The sequence below is a fragment of the Eulemur rufifrons genome, chromosome 24 (assembly GCF_041146395.1).
Source record: "Eulemur rufifrons isolate Redbay chromosome 24, OSU_ERuf_1, whole genome shotgun sequence".
Classification (NCBI taxonomy): Eukaryota; Metazoa; Chordata; class Mammalia; order Primates; family Lemuridae; genus Eulemur; species Eulemur rufifrons.
In genome coordinates this window covers 33,621,253-33,639,825 of record NC_091006.1, presented here as the reverse complement: position 1 = coordinate 33,639,825, position 18,573 = coordinate 33,621,253, and the positions used below count along the sequence as shown (strand labels likewise).

Below are 18,573 nucleotides of genomic sequence, written 5' to 3'. Positions count from 1 at the left end.
TAACAAAAGTTTACTATGATAATGTATTCATTTCCACCTTATGATTTCAAGTCAATTATTTCTACTTCAAGATTCCCCTTAAATAGGTATGGTAGGAATGTTCTGGTGTATAAAACAGGCGGAATACCTGTTTAGAAATGTCTAAAAGTGTAAGCAACACAAAAAGTGGCCGATGATATTCCACCGGTTCATCCACTAGAGCATGTAGAAACTCCAGCACACCAGCAACTCCAATGCTGAAACCATCAACGTGGAAAACTTCCAATATGGAAACATGTTTCCTTACCAGGATTTCAACACAACCAAATACACATTCCAATGCAGAAATTATCATTTATTCTGACGGCAATTGGCACCTGTCAAACGGAAAGGCTAATGAAGGACAAAGGAGCACTCACCTCTCTTCAATGTTCTCTTTGACGGGCTTATTGTCAGGATTGCCATCTGTGGGAGCGACCATGGTATTGCTACTGGAAGTAGTTCCTGGAATCCAACACAGAGCAGTACTTGTCATTGTAAAAACATGCGATAACTATATGAACAACAGATTTCAAACGATAGATGCCCAAACGCCACTAAAATGAGAGCAAAGCGATTTTTGAAAAGGAGGCTGTTGCTCCTTGTCCTGCTCTGAGTAGGGCTCAGGAGTGGCTGAACGCCCAGGAGGACTCTGCCGAGACCCTCAGGGAAGCCAATGAGAGAAATAGAAAAAGCCTGTGTTGACTGGGAAAAAAAACAAAAAACCAAAACGAAGCCAGGCATGGTAGCTCATGCCTGTAATCCCAGCACTTTGGGAGGCTGAGGTGGGAGGACTGCTTGGGCCCAGAAGTTTGAGACCAGCCAGGGTAACACAGCAAGACCCCATCTCTACAAAAAATTTAAAAAAATTAAAAAAAATTAGCCGTGTGTAGCGGTGCACACCTGTAGTCCCAACTATGCAGGAGGATCACGTGAGCCCAGGAGTTCGAGGCTGCAGTGAGCTATGATTGTGCCACTGCACTCTGGCCTGGGTGACATAGTGAGACATAGTCTCTTGGGGGGGAAAAAAAAAAAAGGAATAAAAGAAAAATCAGCAGAATAGAGAAAATGGGGACTTCTGCTGTGTGAAGCAAACTTTATAACTTTATCAGAAACACAAAAAGATAGTCCAACCATGAAACATGAATAGGGTGCTACGAAAAAATTATAATAAAAAAAAACTCCTTGGAATTAAAAACATTCTGGCAGATATGAAAAAATTCTATAGACGCATTATTAGAAATCCCCTAGAAAACAGAAAAGGCTAAGAGATGAAAATAGATAAAATTATAAATATATAATTTAAAATATTTCTAATTATACAGATAACATTGTTATTAACATGCTAAAAACATTTACTATAAATCGAGTGACATACAGTTTCACAGAAAATTCATCTACAATAGCCTAGATAGTGTACTCAATTTCATTGGAAGTTATTCTGTTAGGGACATAGTTTCTTCAACAAAAAATATTACAATAATTATAACTATAATATATGTGTATACATATAAGAATAAATACTCATTTGATTTTATATGATGTATAAGATATGTCCAAATAATTATAATGTGAAATTATGTAAATAAATTAAGAAAATGCTTACTTGTTGAAATCAACATGCTGATTATATTCACTTAAAATTGCATTTGTTGTAGAGGGATATATGAATTTATATTCCAGCTCTGAATAAGTACGCAAACATTGTTTCCCTCTATAATATTGGGAATCTTTACATTGTCCAATTTCTGTACTCATAGCGGGATTTACAAAGTCTCTTCAAACCACAACAAATAACTCACATTTGTTTTTGTTTTTTCCAATAATGATACTTAAAGACACAACAAAGGCCTGCTTAAATGAACAATGTCATAAAGCTTCTCTCTGGACACATCGTAAGGTTTTAAAAAAAAAATAAAAGTCATTGTGTATATGTGAGGTTTACAACATGATGTTATAGGATACATACTACAGATAGTGGTTACTACAGCAAAAGAGATTCACGCAGCTGGCGTCTCACATTGTCACCAAGTTACCAGCCTAAAACGACTTCCTACCTGAGGTGACAGAGGGGATCTTGCAGCTGGAGGTGATGCGGTAATACGGGGGGTTGTCCATGTGGGTGACCGCGGAGCCCACGGGATCGGTCAACTGGAGCTCGCTCACCAGCTCCTCTAGCAGCTGCATTGTTTTGTCTCTGCCTAAGTACACAATAACTTTCTTCACCTGCCGCAAGAGAAATCAGTCAGAAAAGAGGAGGCAGAAATTTTACCTCGTTAATTTGTCTGGAGGCAAATTTCATTAAAGTTCAAGGTTAAGTGGGACATGAATAAGCACAATCTAATCTGCGTCTGCGCTAATCGGCAACGAGACGTCAATCAGCTTCATCAACACCGTCTCCCCCCTCCAACCCTCAACATCAGATCCGATTAGGATGAGCGGAATGTTTAATGGTTCCCACAACTTTATACGCACTTCCTTTACTTTTGTGCCTTCTTTTAAAAAAAAAAAAGCAAAAAAATATATCAATAAAATTGCTTTTCTATAAAAATTTCTTTTTTAATGGAAAAGCTTTTCATTAATATCATTCTTGGATTTTCCCCTGATTTTTAGTCAGCCAGCCTTCAAGCCCAGGATTTATCTTGTATTCTGCCTTCCCCATTCCCTATATTCAACAAGTGGTCGTTAAGAACAAGGAACTAGAACTTGAACCACACTGCCCAGCTCGCCACGTGGATCTAGCACTAACTAGCTAATGTCATCTGGAAAGTTACTCTCAGTTTTCTCATTTTTAAGATGGGGACTGTACGAGCACCCACTTCATAGAGCCGTTAGGATTACATGAGTTAAGATCTGTAATGCGCTTTTTAAATGGCTAGTACGCTGTATGAATTAAGTGGAAAAACATGATTTCAATAGAACATATGCCCAGAAAGGTCAACAAAGCAGGGGAAGGAGAAAGGAGCGAGTGTGTGTGTGTGGGGTGTGGTGGGGGCAGCGAGGTCTCAGGCAGAACCGACACCTGGGGAAGGATCTGGCAGCGGCAAGGGAGGGAGCTGTGTTCTACCTGGGGAGAGGGAAGGAAAGCGAGTGCGAGGGTTGGAGGTGGGGAGAACCTCAGGGAGCCAGCGTGGCTGGAGGGTGGGGGCACCAGGAGAGCATGAGGAGCCCTGGTCAGAGAGGTAACATGGGCGCACGTTGTCTTGTTCCAAGCACCTGCCATTCTCTAAGTGCTGCTCAAAGACACTAACCCCGTGACACACCTTGCAAACGACACTTTCAGTGACTAAGTGAACTTGCAGAAATGCTGGATAAAGCAAAGTGATTAAGGGGTTTGTTTAAAGTAGGACCTGTAAGAAATTTTAAGGCCACATTCTGTAGCACTAGTCTTCTGTGGAACATACTTTTGGGGGATGCTACCACGTGACTGATATCCGTATCTATACACACAGTCACAGACGCGCATACATGTGCATGTATTCAATTTAATCCTCACGTTTGACAGTTTCAAAGTATCCTTTTAACCTGGACAGACTGAAGTGTTGCTGTCTTCCCTAGAAGGCAAAGCTGTTACCTTCTTCCTTTTATGAGTCTTCCCAGGTTTTTCCTGCTTCCGGCAGCCCGAGGCTCCATCCTGCAGGCACTGAGCTCCCACTCAGTCTTGCTCTAACATCCAAATGCCAGCTCCTGCCTGGCAGAAACTATAATAGAAACATCCCCAATTTCGTGGTCTGGGCTTAAATATCACTCTCTGTAGAGCGTCCTCTCTAATCCTCCCAGACAGCTGTGGTTCCTACGTTACTCACGCTCAGCACTCCACGGTTTTCCTTATCACAACTGTCTGTTAGGAACTTACTGATCCATTCATTAAATAAATTAGGCGTAGGTTCAAAGAATCTCATCAGATTGTAATTCCCAGCACCTCGAAGAGCACCTGCTCTATAATAAGGCTGGATAACATCTGTTGAATGAATCAACGACTAACTCCACGTGCTACCTCCTGCCCGTCCCCATCCGGGCCTTTGTCTTGCCCTGCCGGGCGACTGCTGCCCATACACTGATACAACATTTGGTAAATATATGTTTTTGTGAAAAAGCTAAATGAACTTCACAATACGTACGTAAGGCAAGAGGCTTGGTTCACTATTCACCCCACAAATGCTGATCAAAAAGTGCAAAATGATCTTCAGGTTTTTGGGCCAGCCATCCGCAAGCGTGGTCCACACGTTCTCCACCTCGGACCAGGCCAGTTCGTCCCCGTACTGGATGCAGCACACACAAGAGGTACTTCAGTAACAACCATCCATTAAAAACCAAACTCGTCATACCATGGGATATTAGAAAAGAACGTTTTTACAGATAGCTTTAACTTCTTCCACACTTTAGAAGGACAGTAATTTCTTTCAACATATCTAAAGGATAAATATCATTAATCATGTATGAAGTAAAAAAAAAAGAAAAGAAAAAAGAAATTTTATATCTAATGAGAAGTTATTTTAAAGTAGGGAATTTACAATGCATTTTTGTTTAGTTATCGCAGGACTATCTAATCTCTTCATCGGTTTCTAACCATGTTTACTCCTCCTAACTCGATAATTCTGGGCAGCAACAGCAAACACAAAACCCAATTACCTTTGCTGTCATGTACATCAGATTGTTCAAAACCATTGCCGTGGCTTGGGGGGACCCCCAGCCTTCTCCCCGTAGCCAGCGCCTGCTAGTCACCATCAGTTCTCGGTCTTTTAATGAATCGTCTTCATCTTCGTCGTGTCGCCTTGAAGTGGGCAGAGGTTTCAGATCCACCAGCTCGATGTTGTTCATCCACGGAAGCAGGTAGTGCAGCATCACCTGCCGCCCGGCCGGGTGAGCCGTCTGAATTCTCTGGCTGATCTCTACAATCACAGACAAGCCCAGTGAGAGCGCGGATGTAATTCCGGGTTCCTTTCATCTGTAATCAATTTCAACATCTTCTTCTTAAAGAATAGGGAGTCAGATTTTATTTATATACTTAACAATTATGAGTACTTTCTTTCTTTTTATCAATAATAAATTTCATCTCAATGACATCATCAAGAAAATTAACAGCTACCATATGATCCCGGTAATCCTACTTCTGGGTATACAGCCAAAAGAATTGAAAACAGAGACTCAAACAGGTATTTGTACACCCTTGTTCACAACAGCACTATTCGCAACAGCCAAGAGGTAGGTGGAAGCAACCCAAATGCCCACGGGCAGATAAATTAATAAACAAAACGTGGCATGTGCACACGGTGGAATACTATGCAGCCTTGAAAAGGAAGGGGGCAAAAAGGGAAGGAAATCCCGTCACATGCTACAACGTGGATGAACCTTGAAGGCATTAAGCTAAATGAAATGAGCCAATCACAAACCAAAGTGCTGTATGATTTCACTTATGTGGAGTATCCAAAGTAGCCAAATGCACAGAAATAGAAAGTAGCCTGCTGATTACCAAGGGTGGCGGGGAGAGGGGGAAGCGGGATTGTTGTCAGTGGGTACAGATTGTCTCAGTTCTGCAAGTTGAGAAAGTTCCAGAGATCTGTTTCACGACAGCGTGAATATACTCAGCACTTAAAAATAATTAAGATGGCAAATTTTGTATGTTTTTAGTCACAGTAAAAAAAATAAATATAATTGAAAGGTAAAAGACAATCTTTACACACGGATCAAAGAGACTCATTGAGAACCTCACGTATCTTGGTTCTAGGCAGGCGAGACGTCTGCGACCTGCCTGTTACTTTTGCACGCATCTCCTCTAACGCTCACGACAAACCCGGGACATGGCAGAGTCACAGTGATTTGCCAGGGGTCAGACGAGTAGCACGTGGCAGAGGATTCAAACACAAGGTTGACTCCAAAGCCCACGAGCCTTTATACGCTGTTTGATTTCCACGTATCACTGCAAATAAAAATCTTCCTTCTCCTCTGCCCTCCTTTCCCCACTAGGCCTGGTACTTATTCACTCATTAGAAGGAGCGACTTAGAACTCGGCTCTGGCATCACACGGCTCTGAGTTCGAATCCCCCAGCTCTGCCACACACAGACTGCCTGACCTAGGGTCAACCTGTCAACCTCCCATCCTCCATTTTTTACTCCATAAAGAGATGGTAACAAAACTCGTTGCCTCATGAAGTTATCGTGCAAATCCAACAAAACGCCAACGAAGTGCTCAGGCCTGGCACACTGTTACGCTCAACTCTAACCTTTGACAAAGATGCCTTCTTTGCAAAATACAAATACACCCACGAAAATACATCAATTTTATTCCCTCTGGTGTGAAATATAAGACCTAGAGCTTGGAAAGCAACTGAATGAAGAGATCCTGACCTGGAAGGAAGAGTCCGTGTGTGGGGAGCTGAGGCCACAGCGGTGGCTTAACCTCCCCAAAGACAGGGGACTGTCTGCGGCGGCCCAGGATGAAGCCCTGGGACTAATACTTAAGACATGGACAGAAGGAAAGAGTCCAGAGTGACGGAAAAGAAACAGTCCGTGGTAGAAGAAAAAACAGGAAATACTAAATGTCTGGAAATCAAGCGAGGTCAGAGTGTAAAGAAGGATAAGACAGCTAACACCAATCGCTGCGGAAAGTAGCAAAGACACTGAAGGCTAGATGTCGGTGACCAGAGTTAGCAGTGGAAGCTGTCTGGTGGGTCTACAGAAAGCAAAGTGACACCAGTGGGGTGTGAAGACCACGCATGGAGATCAAAGGCTCAGAGTGCGGGAACAGCGAATGCACATACTCAAGGCCACGGGAGGGGGAGGCGGGGAGTGGGCTGCAGGAGGAGAGGACGTGCAGAGCTGCCCACTGGGCCTGGAGGAAGGAAGGAGCAACGCCCTCGAACTTGAACGTGAGCAGACTTTACGTGGGCACCTGCGTCTGTGCAGTGAAATCCCTGATGAATATCGCACCCGTCTTGCCTTGGGAACAGTGAAAGTGAACATTTAGGTTACATGTGGAATTTGTTCAGGTACAGAGGTTATGTTTTGCTTTAAAATGAACTATCTTAAGCAAAGGAGGTAAAACTAGCGGATGGTAAGGGCAGGAATGTCTGCAGACAGGACTGAAGGAAAAATGACAAGGAGATCAAGCTGTGGACGTGGTCTAGACCTCCACCAGCAGACGCCCTAACCAGTTACGTGATACCCTACAACTACATGCTCTCTGACACCCAGCTGGACAGCTCTGCTTTCTGCACAAGAGCCTCCAACAGAAGCTCAGCAGCCTAAAGCCAGTGTTCGTGGCACCACTATCCCCTGTCGATGCGCATCTGTGTCCGCCTTGGAGAGGCTGTCAGGGATGTGGGGGACGGGAAAGAGGAAGGGGCACAGTTGCTGCCACCTACCAGTGAAGAACAAACAGGTCAACTGCTTTTAACTGAATTTAAGTTGTTTTCTTTACCCCCCACTCAGTTCAATTAGTGGATGTGAAACAAACTATCTCTACTGCTGAAATAGGTGCTGTGGAAAGATCTCGAGCAGGCTGAGGCCACTGTGTCTTGAGCCCAAATGAAAGAAAGGACCCACAGCAGAGCTCTGTAAGTCCCCTGGATGCCAGTTTTGGGGCACGTCCAGTCCTCAGATTAGAACGAGATCTTGCTGCAGGTGACGTGCAGAGAAACTGGCTGAGTGTCCTTTGTGCTGTAATTAAACCTTTCAGCTAAAGGATAAGGCACAATGAGGACAATAGTACTTTCATCGGACAGAGGGTTGAACTAGATGGACCCTAGAAATTCTCCTAAATCAGAGTCCCGGAGGATGAAGATAGCTATGACTTCTTACCTGACACTCAGTCCCAGTGTTTTAGAAACCCCAGGCAGGAATATTTCTCAGCTCCAAGGAGAGGAAGCTGGACCAGAAACAATGTCGGATCCTAGCAAGAGTTTTGCTCGAGGCACCGTGTGGCCTGCCACTATTATTAGAGGTTGCGCTTACAGAAAGATACTTGTATCTTTATCCCTGCCCATTTTTATTATTAAAGACAGGCCAGAGGCCGGGCGTGGTGGCTCACGCCTGTAATCCTAGCACTCTGGGAGGCCGAGGTGGGCGGATCGTTTGAGCTCAGGAGTTCGAGATCAGCCTGAGCAAGAGCGAGACCCCATCTCTACAAAAAATAGAAAGAAATGATCTGGACAGCTAAAATTATATATATAGAAAAAAATTAGCCAGGCATGGTGGCGCATGCCTGTAGTCCCAGCTACTCGGGAGGCTGAGGCAGAAGGATCGCTTGAGCCCGGGAGTTTGAGGTTGCTGTGAGCTAGGCTGACGCCACGGCACTCTAGCCCAGGGAACACAGCGAGACTCTGTCTCAAAAAAAAAAAATAAATAAATAAAATAAAGACAGGCCAGGACACAGAATAAAATGCATTTAGGAAGTTTCATGTCTACTAAAGAAATATTTTAAAATTGCACGTGCAACCGCCCCTCTTCTTTTTTTTAGCTGGAGTGGGGTGAGCAGGAAGGGCCAGGTGTATAAAGCCCACTGACAGGAAACCTAATTATCGTGATAGATCAGTACTAAGAGCTCTTAAGAGAAAAATTCTCCTATGTAAAGACATTTTGTTTTGATTTAACCTCAAATTTAATATATTAAAAGTTTTCTAAAGATAGTTTTTTTTTTAGAAATGATTGCTACAGAGGAACTACTAACCAGTTCGTGGACCATACCTGAGAATATGGCGAGAGTTAGCTCAGGATACGCCCGCGCCAGTTCCTCGGACAGCTGGTAATAGGAAACGGAATACAGATGCGGCAGGGGAGACAGCTGGCTGAGTACCCCGTCTGTTCTCTGAACCTCCAACTTGTGAGCATAGCGGAACATCTTCGGTTCCAGAATCTACAGGAACGTAATTCCATCGACTTAGTTAAGGTTTTACGGGTCCTATAAAGTTTAGCTATAAAGACAAAACAACTTCTCCCCCAAAATGGTCCAAGTTTAAAAATTATATTGTTATGTATACATATTACAAAGTATTTCACATGTTAATTACTAATGCCGGGAAATGTTTGCAAAAGACTCCGTAACTGTTTAAAAGGATTTATATTCCTTGTGTTTAACAGCAACGATCAGGTTAGTAACATAGCCTGAAAATAACTTCAGCAACTTAATACACAATTATTTGAAAATATATCCATGCTTGGTAAATTAACTTTCTAAGCTATTTCTCCTAGATCTAATAAAGAAAAGTTATATGAGGATATCATAAAAGAGCTCATTACTTTCACATATTAAATAGCTCTCAAAAATTTTTTGACTAGCATTATTCTCCTCTGCTAAATAGAAATACATGCACACACAGGCACTAACCATTTAATATTTATAAGTACCCTCATATCCACACACACATTAATATATATAATCCTTCCATACAGTTTATATTATTCATAGATTTAAATATCTGTATTATTTTTGCCTTTTATTTCTAATAATAACCAAGACTTGATATCATAACTTCACTATTAAAAATAAAGCTAAATATTAATACTAGTATGCTTTAATGGCAAGAATGAATTATTGGGTTTCATTAAATCCTGAGTAAAAAATATTTTAATTCACATCTGTTTACAAACCTGTAAAAGTTGCATGGCAACTTCATAGATACTTCTAGATGAATCAGCTGCTTTAAACAGTATCAGATTTAGGAGCATCACTGTGTCACACTGATAATCCCTAGGAATAAATTTTACATGTTGGGTAAATTAAAATGTTTAGAGGCTTTTACACCAATTAATAAACATGATAGGCAAAGGGCATGTATTAAGTATCTTCTAAGCCTATGAGGTGACTTTTTATTTAAGGCAATAGGTACAGCATTATCCTTATTTTGGTTAAACTGCATTAGAGCTTAAGGAAAGTAACTACAGCCGATCTTCTGAATCTATGGGTTCTACATCCATAGATCCAATCAATCACAGATAGAAAGTATTTGGAAAAAAAAACTGCATGTGGGCCAGGTGCTCATGCCTGTAATCCTAGCATATTGGGAGGCCGAGGCTGGAGGATGATTTGAGGCCAGGAGTTCGAGACCAGCCTGAGCAACATAGCGAGAACGCATCTCTACAAAAAAATAGAAAAATTAGCCAGGCGTGGTAGCACGCGCCTATAGTCCCAGCTACTCAGGAGGCCGAGAGGCAGGATGACTGCTTGAACCCAGGAGTTTGAGGTTGCAGTGAGCTATCATGACACCACTGCCCTATAGCCTAGGCAACCGAAAGAGACTCTGTCTCTAAAAACACAAAACAAAAACAACCTGCATCTGTACTGAACATGTACAGACTATTTTTTCCTTGTCATTACTCCCTAAATGCAGTATAGCAACTATTTACAGAACATTGGCATTGTATCAGGTATTAAAAGTAATCTGGAGGTATTTAAAGTACACGGGAGGATGTGCACAGGTGAGATGCAAATGCTGGGCCATTTTATATAAGGGGCTGGAGCATCCGTAGATTTTGGTGTCTGAGGGCTTCCTCGAACCCATCTCCCCAGGATACGCAGGGCTAACTATACGAGTTTCTTAGTATTTCTGAATTCAACAGGAAAACCTTTCTTAAAAAAAAAAAAAAAAAAAAAAAAAAATCAAAAAAAAAAGAAAACACCTAACTGAAATGTAAAAGACAGCATCCAGAGTACCTGTTCTGGAACACATTAGCTATGGCTTTAAAGCAGCCGGCGGCCACCCTCTTGGAGCCCGTGTAGCAGCGATCCACGGCCCAGTACATCAGGTTGCTCTGGTCGGGGTTCAGCTCCAGCAGCAACGTGACTGCCTCACAGCCCAGCTGATGCACCTGAGCGAAGGGTGCAAAACCGCCCAGGAGAGACAAAGTTACATATCAGCCGTCTATTTCCCTGCGTTTTTTCACTAAAGTCATATAGCACACGTATTTAATCGAAAAATTCAGTCTCCTTTTGTTCATCTCCTTCTCAGTTCGTTCAGCCAGCAGAAAAAGATAACACGGATGAATTATCCTTGGCCTCTTGTTTTTTTACACAAGACTCTTTAGTACGATTCTCTCTTCCTACAGAGCCCCGAAAGCGGCTAATGCCTATGAATAGTGATTCAGAGCTTTCAGAAAAATGAGTTATTAACCTCTCTAATTATTTTTTGTCAAGCTTTATTCTTGTTTTTGATAACCCAACAGAAAAATTATTCTGAGGGGGAAAAATGTAAGTTTTATTTTAAATTGTGAAGTCTGTATGTATCCAGTATGAGAGTAAAGAGGGCAAGAGAGAACGATTCATTGGAAGGGGTCAAAAAAAAAAAAAAAAAAAGAAATTAAACATAGCAAATAACATTTCTTCCACAGAGCTCAATATATTCTACATTAATATTTTATCTATTGACTTAGAACCCTATTGAGACATATATACATACATACCACTGTATTAATCCTATAATATAAAAGTGAAATTAAAATTATTCAAATGAGCAAGAATTAGAACTTTCTTACATTATGGTATCCTATTGAATTTTACGTAACAAGCTTTTTGCATGTAATTCCAACCTATGTTATTTAAAAAAAAAAAAAAAAAAAGACTTGTTTTCAGTATGCCACATATTAAATCCAAATAATGCAATGACAATTTATTACGAACTTTTAAGGAAATTGTCGTAATTACCTTTTTGTCCAGAGAGTCCAAAATGTTATCCAGCCATTTGTACAAATAGCCGTCTGATGACAGTCCCACATTATCTGCAACAGGGCCACAACACAGTACAGCAGACATAGCCTTCAAACAACAATATTAGAATTACATTTAAAACATTTAAGAGGTTACAATGTTGGTTGCTTAATGAGAAGAGGCAATTTATTTTCACTCATGCTTATCTAGCCACAGTACATTTATGTTTCTTATTGCAAAGCAAAGTATAATAATCATTGTTAAAAACTAAGAAATTTATTATGAGTAAGTAAATGAGACATGAAGCTCGAACAGTACTGGAAGAAAAGATAAAAAGACCAAGAAAAGTACTTAAGTAGGAATAAAAGTAGGTATCTCTTTGAGGCAATCCTCAGTTCTTTAAGAAAAAGGTGATCAAATTTTGGTAGATTCTGTAATTTTAAATAAACTTATGATGTAAGTGTTTGAATACGGCAGACAAATACATATTTTAATACTCTCAGGTACTCTAAAGAAATTCTTATCCTCGTTATAATACCAGTTACTGAAAGACATAAAAATATTTAACTCTGCTCTAAAAAAAAAAAAAAAAAAGAAATCAGCTAAGTAAATACCTTTAATGCACAGTATTGATGTCTATTAATTTGCATATTTCTATCACTGTATCTGTCCAAGGGTGTAAACATGATGCTGAAAGGACCTGCCCAGTGACTGAACAGCATAAACAGACTGTGACGAAGGCTCTGTTGAGGGAAAATACTTCTTCTCTGGTGCACTGTAAGCAAAACAAAACAAAACCAAAAATAGATGGGAAAAATTTATTTCCATTTCTTTTTACTTTAACGTGTATGCCAACTTATTTGCTATTGAATACATAATGCTGTAAAAAAGAAAGCAAAAGTTTTCTTTTTAAACTACTACAAGCCTCTGCAGTAACAGATACCACCCACATACATACACAGGTCGTAGGGAGAAAGTCGCCCTGCAGACAGAGCAGCTCCACCAGCAGGCGGGCTGGCGCTCGGAGCCTGGCGCACAGGTGGGGCTTGGGAGGGACGCCTGGCTGTGAGGTGACTTGGCCAAGACTCCAACACAGACATACCCCTGGATCCTGGTTCACTGGAAAGGGAGGGCTTTGGACTAGATGAGTGTTTTTAAACTTTGCATTTTTTCACCAGGAAAGGTGCCTTTCTAAAAGGAACTTTACGTGGAATCTTGATACACAAAACAGGTCAGAGGGGAGCTCATATAGTTGAAGTGAGACGTGAGAGCTGACGTCCAAGCCCACCCTACTGCCTCCTGCCGATGGCACCTGGGCACCTCAGGGCTCTGAGAAACGGCAGAATTTGAAAACCACTGGTTTCGGTGATCTCCAAGGATTTTTTGCTATTTTGAAATTCTACTGTACAATTTGTTGGCATCGTTCCTTGTTGAAGAAACTCAACTGTATCACAATAAACCAATGTGGAAGCTGTAGAAAAGTGTTTAGTAAAAGACCAAATCACATCTCCAAATTAGTGAGCTTCTAATCAGTAAATTTAGGGGGGAAAAAAACTCTTTTCCTTTAAATATCATTTTCCTTCCAAAGATCAAAACACGGCTCTCATGCTAGTAACTAACATACCTCATTAAGTGCTTAAGTGACCCTGTTATAAAACACAACTCATGCTCTTTAAACATCAACTGTTTGCAAATACTATTAAAGTAACAAAATAACTTTAATTTTTCTTGCAGAGAGAAAAAGAAACATTTGCATTTACATTGTATTCCAAAGGCTACCGTCACATTTTTGTCTTATACTTGTAAAGCATTTATGACTTTTAAAAATGCAATTGTGTATACTAATCTTCCTGGTGCCTAAACTAGTACCTGTCAGTATATTAATAGTACCTGCTCAATAATAGGCACACATCTGTTAAATGAATCAATTAATAACACCGTATCCTTATTACATTATATATCTATGGCCTACCCTCTTCTCCCATTACTCAAAAGTATCTTGTTAATTTTATTCTCCATTATCAATTGGGGCATTATACTTCTAGTTCACTGCATTTTATCCAAAGAGCTTATTCTATTGATTCCTTCAGACTTTTGTGTCAGTGGCTTGATTATTGCTGAAAACCTGTGCTGGCTTGCTTTTTAATTTCTATTCATCCACACTAATTCAAAGGGAAAACAAACTCCAGCCATCCATGTTATGCTGATGTAATTTTCCAGTATGTTCACAGATTGCTTTGTAAACTTAGGTTACAAAAACTCATGGGAAGAAAAAATATGATGGTCCTTTAAATACTCCATAATGCTTTAAGAAATGGAAAATAATACCTGGAACATTCTGAATGATATTCGCCACTAAGGCACTAAAATGGCATCGTATATCCTTCAGTGTGTCAGAGTCTTTTTCATTTTCTGCCTCCAGGAGTTGTCTAGTTAAATCAACATACTCCAGTAACGTGTTGTTGAGGAAATGTGTTTCATTATCAAGGCCACCACTTGCACTGCAAATATTGAGGAAAATAAATGATGAAAAATATGTGACTTTAAATTATAATTTAAATCAAAACAAATTCCTACTAATCAAAATCAGAATAACACATATATAAAGCTTTGCATGGTCATGGGAGTCTGCAACTTACTAGACCAGAATTAAATGAATGTGATTTGGACTGACTTAAATATAAAAGTAGATGGTGCTTCTTAATCAAGGAACTGTTAATGCAATGTATATTATTCAATTCCATATCTAACTTTAATCAACTATTCTGAGTGCTAAATGTTATTCCCTCTCTGTCAGAATATACAGATGTTTAGTAAGGATGCATTTGGGAGGAGGAGGAGGAGGATCAGTTTAAAAGGGCAGAGGACAGATCAGTTCTATTCATTCTCATCGTAGCCAGACCTATTCTTACTGTGCCTTCAGCATAACCAAATATCTGTGAGGTACTTGTTCCCAGAAAGATTCTCTTGGTATTATCAGGGATACAAAAATTTAAGAGAATTCCAGTGAGAATGAGGCAGAGGGCTGGGTTTCAAATCTTTCTAGACCAACAGAGTTGCCTTAGGAGTCTACATCGTGAGACTCTCTTTGAAGCAAACGATCTCTGCTGGAAAACCACTGACTGACAGGGACATTTGGTTTGTCAGAGTCTTGGATTCCTGTCTCATTTCATCGGTCAATAAGCAAGTAGCCAGTACCTACTATGAATGTTTTAGTAAGAATACAGACAAGTTACTGTAGATGAAGAGGCTTAGTAAACAGTAAGTGCTACATAAATGACTAGCTATTATTATACAGTTACATTTATTTAGGTCAGCTTTTCCTTGTTATAGTCGAAAAGTACTTCTAATATATATGATTTCAAAAGTAAGAATTTTTTTCTACTAGTTGTGAGTAGCTTTTTAATAAATATTCTAAACCTGTGGAAACAAGAGTAAGAAGTTACAATGGCACTACAGTATATTAAAAATATCAGTCCACAACAGAAGACATGTGTTGAATGAATAAATTTATGGCCAAAGTTTTTCCTTTATTCCTTAAATGAGTGTTTTCTTAAATTCTGGGTCATGACCTATCGGTGGATGGGAAACCGATTTAGCGGACTGCAGCCTGCACCAGGACAAAACATTCCTTCTTTTAACAAGTGCTCACTGAGTATCTACTGTGCGTCAGGCACAAGGATCCACTGGGTGAACAACACAAAGACCCTTGCCTTTGGCTTCAGCACTCACTTTTTCCTTAACCAAGGAAGGAAAAATATCCATATTAGTGATAACCTTCCGTTAGTTTCTCTTTAAAGAAAAATACCCTAAAAAAAAATATACAAGTATGTTAAAAATCATGACTACTCAATAGTGAGTACAGATTTTATAGTTAATTTTAAACATACAGACATTTTGCATTCCCCAAAATTGTACCAAAGATTCTTCACTCACTAACACGACATTACAAGCAAACAAAAAAAGAAACGATTCACATGTGTGTTAGGTTGTTAATTTTTTGCATCAAGCCCCTAAGTGTCAATTTTACTTTTCTTAACTTCTAATGTTTTATTTTTGTGGAGGACAGAGAAGAGAATGACGTTTCTTTTTTCTTTTTCATTTGCTTTTCACTTACTAGGAAAGAAAAATCAATGGTTTAAATTCTCTTTGATTAAAGCACTATTCTGAAGGCACCTGTCAAAAGCATTCAACATTAAACATGAAAGGTGTTAGGTACACCAAGAAATACTCAGGACAAAAGCTAAAGTACCAATGCCATGCAGTGTGCACAGTTACTGGACTTCTTTGATTACTAATGCTTTTCTTCCTTAAGATCTCTTTTCAGAGATCTTTTTTGCATATGGTCAAATCTACTATTTTTCTCCTTCAGTGGTCAGGGAACACCACTATCCTCTTAAGGAAATAGTTATTTCTCAACACACAGCTGATGGAATTTTCCTCAAGGAGCTGGTTTCAGTGTCAAGATGCCTTTACTACTCTAGGAAGGACCCCAGGTTTTATGGTTTTGTGAGTGGTGGAAACCACAGCTATGAATTATGTCTATGAGCCTCATCATTTTTTCCCAGCAAGACAGACAACAGTTCACTGGAATAAACCTGCAAACTTGACAATGTTTGACCTTCAAACATATTATTTTTTCAAGCCTGGAAGAAATAGATCTATTTTAAAATGAGGTAAGAGGTAATTCTGTCAAGAAAAGGCTACTGTAGGTCCACTTGCCTAGATAACTAGGTCCCAACAAATATGAAAATCATAGGAACATTAAACCAACTTTTGCCTGAAGCAATCTGGTTCTGGTGGTAGATTTTTCATTACATTCTCAGCTACTGGTTAATGCACTGGATGCGTCTTTGGTTGGTAAACAATTTTTACCATGATGCAGACAAGTTTTTCGTTGCAAAGGTGCTTTTCAACACTTTTTTATATATTTCACGAGAGAAAGAGATTATGTTCCTTAATCATTCCAGAGTTTCAAAAACCTGAACTAATACTGACCTGTGACTAATGACACCAGCATCTGCCAGCAGTTCAAATATTCGTACCAGTTGGACTCGTAAAATGTCTCGACGCCTGCGCCGTTTCATATTCTATTTCAAAGATAAAAAGACATTATTTAAATGCCTTCAAGGAAGTTGATAGAAAACTTGCTGGTATAATTTGGAAAGAATAATGTGAATATCTCAGAGAGAGTTTTTCAGCTCATCAAAATTATCTTGCTTGTGCAGTGTGGACTGTGAGCACTCTGCCAGCTACTTCATCAAAGGTGTGTGTGTCGGCCAGGCGTGGTGGCTCATGCCTGTAATCCTAGCAATGTGAGAGGCTGAGGCGGAAGGATTGCTGGAGGCCAGGAGTTCAAGACCAGCCTGGGCAGCATAGCAGACCTCGTCTCTACAAACCATAAAAAAATTATCTGGCCTTGGTGATGTGTGCCTGCCTACTGCTATAAGGTTTTACTGAAAAACAGCCACACTCAATTGTTTATGTGGTCTATGAACGCTTTCATGCTAAAAAGGCAGAGGTGAGTAGCCGCAGCAGAGACAGTATGGTCTGCAAAGCTGAAAATATTCACTATCTGACCATTTACAGAAAAAGCCTGCCAACTCCAAACTAGCCCTCAACTATTTCCTGCTCTCACTTAAGCTACGGCAATTTTTCATCTGTTTTACGTAATGGGCTTCTGTGTGAGATCTCCTGGGTGGGAAGGAAAGTCTGTACCTTTAAAAAAAAAAAAAGTTGAAAAATACACTAGCCGATCTCTCACTTAATTTCTAACTTTTGTTATTATATGCAGAATACAGCAGAAAAATAAATGTTTAATAGGCTAGGTGCAGTGGCTCTCGCCTGTAATCCTGACACTCTAGGAGACTGAGGAGGAAGGATGCTTGAGGCCAGGAGTTTGAGACCAGCCTGAACAAGAGCGAGACCCCATCTCTACTTAAAAGTAGAAAAATTAGCTGGGCATGGTGGCGCATGCCTGTAGTCCCAGCTGCTTGAGAAGCTGTGGCAGGAGGATCGCTTGAGCCCAGGAGTCTGAGGATGTTGTGAGCTATGATCATGCCGCTATACTCTATCTGGCCTGGGCAACAGAGTGAGACTCTATCTCCAAAAAAAAAAAACAAAACAAAGTTAAACAACACAAAACTACAAACACAGCTTACCTCTGGCCTTCTTTCAAGTGCTTCTTTAATTATGGGATGTAATTCCTCTATTAGTTCCCTAGAAGAAAAATGATAAACATATTCTATTAATAAACAGATATAATCTGACAAATGCAAGTATGTAAATATTAACATACTGTATAAACCGACAAGTATTAACCCTAATCCTACTCTTTTAAACATAATTTTTATTTTTTTGACCATAAAATAACATATAATAGGACATTTGGACACTAGAAAAAATGGTATATGCCACCTATTTTAATTTGCAGAGATAAATACTATCAATATTTTTATTTAATCAGTTTTGCAACCCACATTTTACGTAGTTGAAACCCTATTATATATAAAATAGTATCCTTTTGTCTTAATAATATCCTAGCACAGTTACTTTTATGTGCTGTTAATTCATAATGGTCTATCACAGGGTAGCATGCCATAATTTTCCTAACCATTGATTACTGAATTGTTACATTTTATCTAACTTCTGTTACTATAAATACTGCCTCAGTGAACAACTTGGTACATTTATCACTGTCCTCATTTCTGATTAACTCTTTAGGATTAATTTTACAGATTCATGGGTCAAAGGGTAAAAGAATTTATGAAAATGATAAATTTTTCTTTGTGTGTATTTTGATTTTAAATTATAAATGTACTCATTATGAGATTGGGAAATTTTTAAAAGCGTTAAGAAGAGAATAAAATCCATCCACAATTTTGTCATTTATAGAAAAGTGCTGACATTTCAAG

The 18,573-nt window shown here is 39.7% G+C and overlaps 1 protein-coding gene across 1 annotated transcript in view; it reads right to left on the bottom strand.

The window, feature by feature from the left end:
• Positions 1 to 18,573, bottom strand: part of FRYL (FRY like transcription coactivator) — a 211,089-nt gene that overhangs the window by 51,534 nt on the left and 140,982 nt on the right. The window contains exons 26-37 of the mRNA XM_069458471.1: positions 17,821 to 17,878; positions 16,658 to 16,749; positions 13,988 to 14,160; positions 12,274 to 12,434; positions 11,657 to 11,767; positions 10,670 to 10,824; positions 9,607 to 9,706; positions 8,704 to 8,872; positions 4,651 to 4,910; positions 4,140 to 4,280; positions 2,076 to 2,244; positions 399 to 483 (exon numbers count right to left, since the gene is read on the bottom strand). Coding sequence (XP_069314572.1) covers positions 399 to 483; positions 2,076 to 2,244; positions 4,140 to 4,280; positions 4,651 to 4,910; positions 8,704 to 8,872; positions 9,607 to 9,706; positions 10,670 to 10,824; positions 11,657 to 11,767; positions 12,274 to 12,434; positions 13,988 to 14,160; positions 16,658 to 16,749; positions 17,821 to 17,878 — 1,674 coding nt within the window. The remainder of the gene's footprint in view (positions 1 to 398; positions 484 to 2,075; positions 2,245 to 4,139; positions 4,281 to 4,650; positions 4,911 to 8,703; positions 8,873 to 9,606; positions 9,707 to 10,669; positions 10,825 to 11,656; positions 11,768 to 12,273; positions 12,435 to 13,987; positions 14,161 to 16,657; positions 16,750 to 17,820; positions 17,879 to 18,573) is intronic.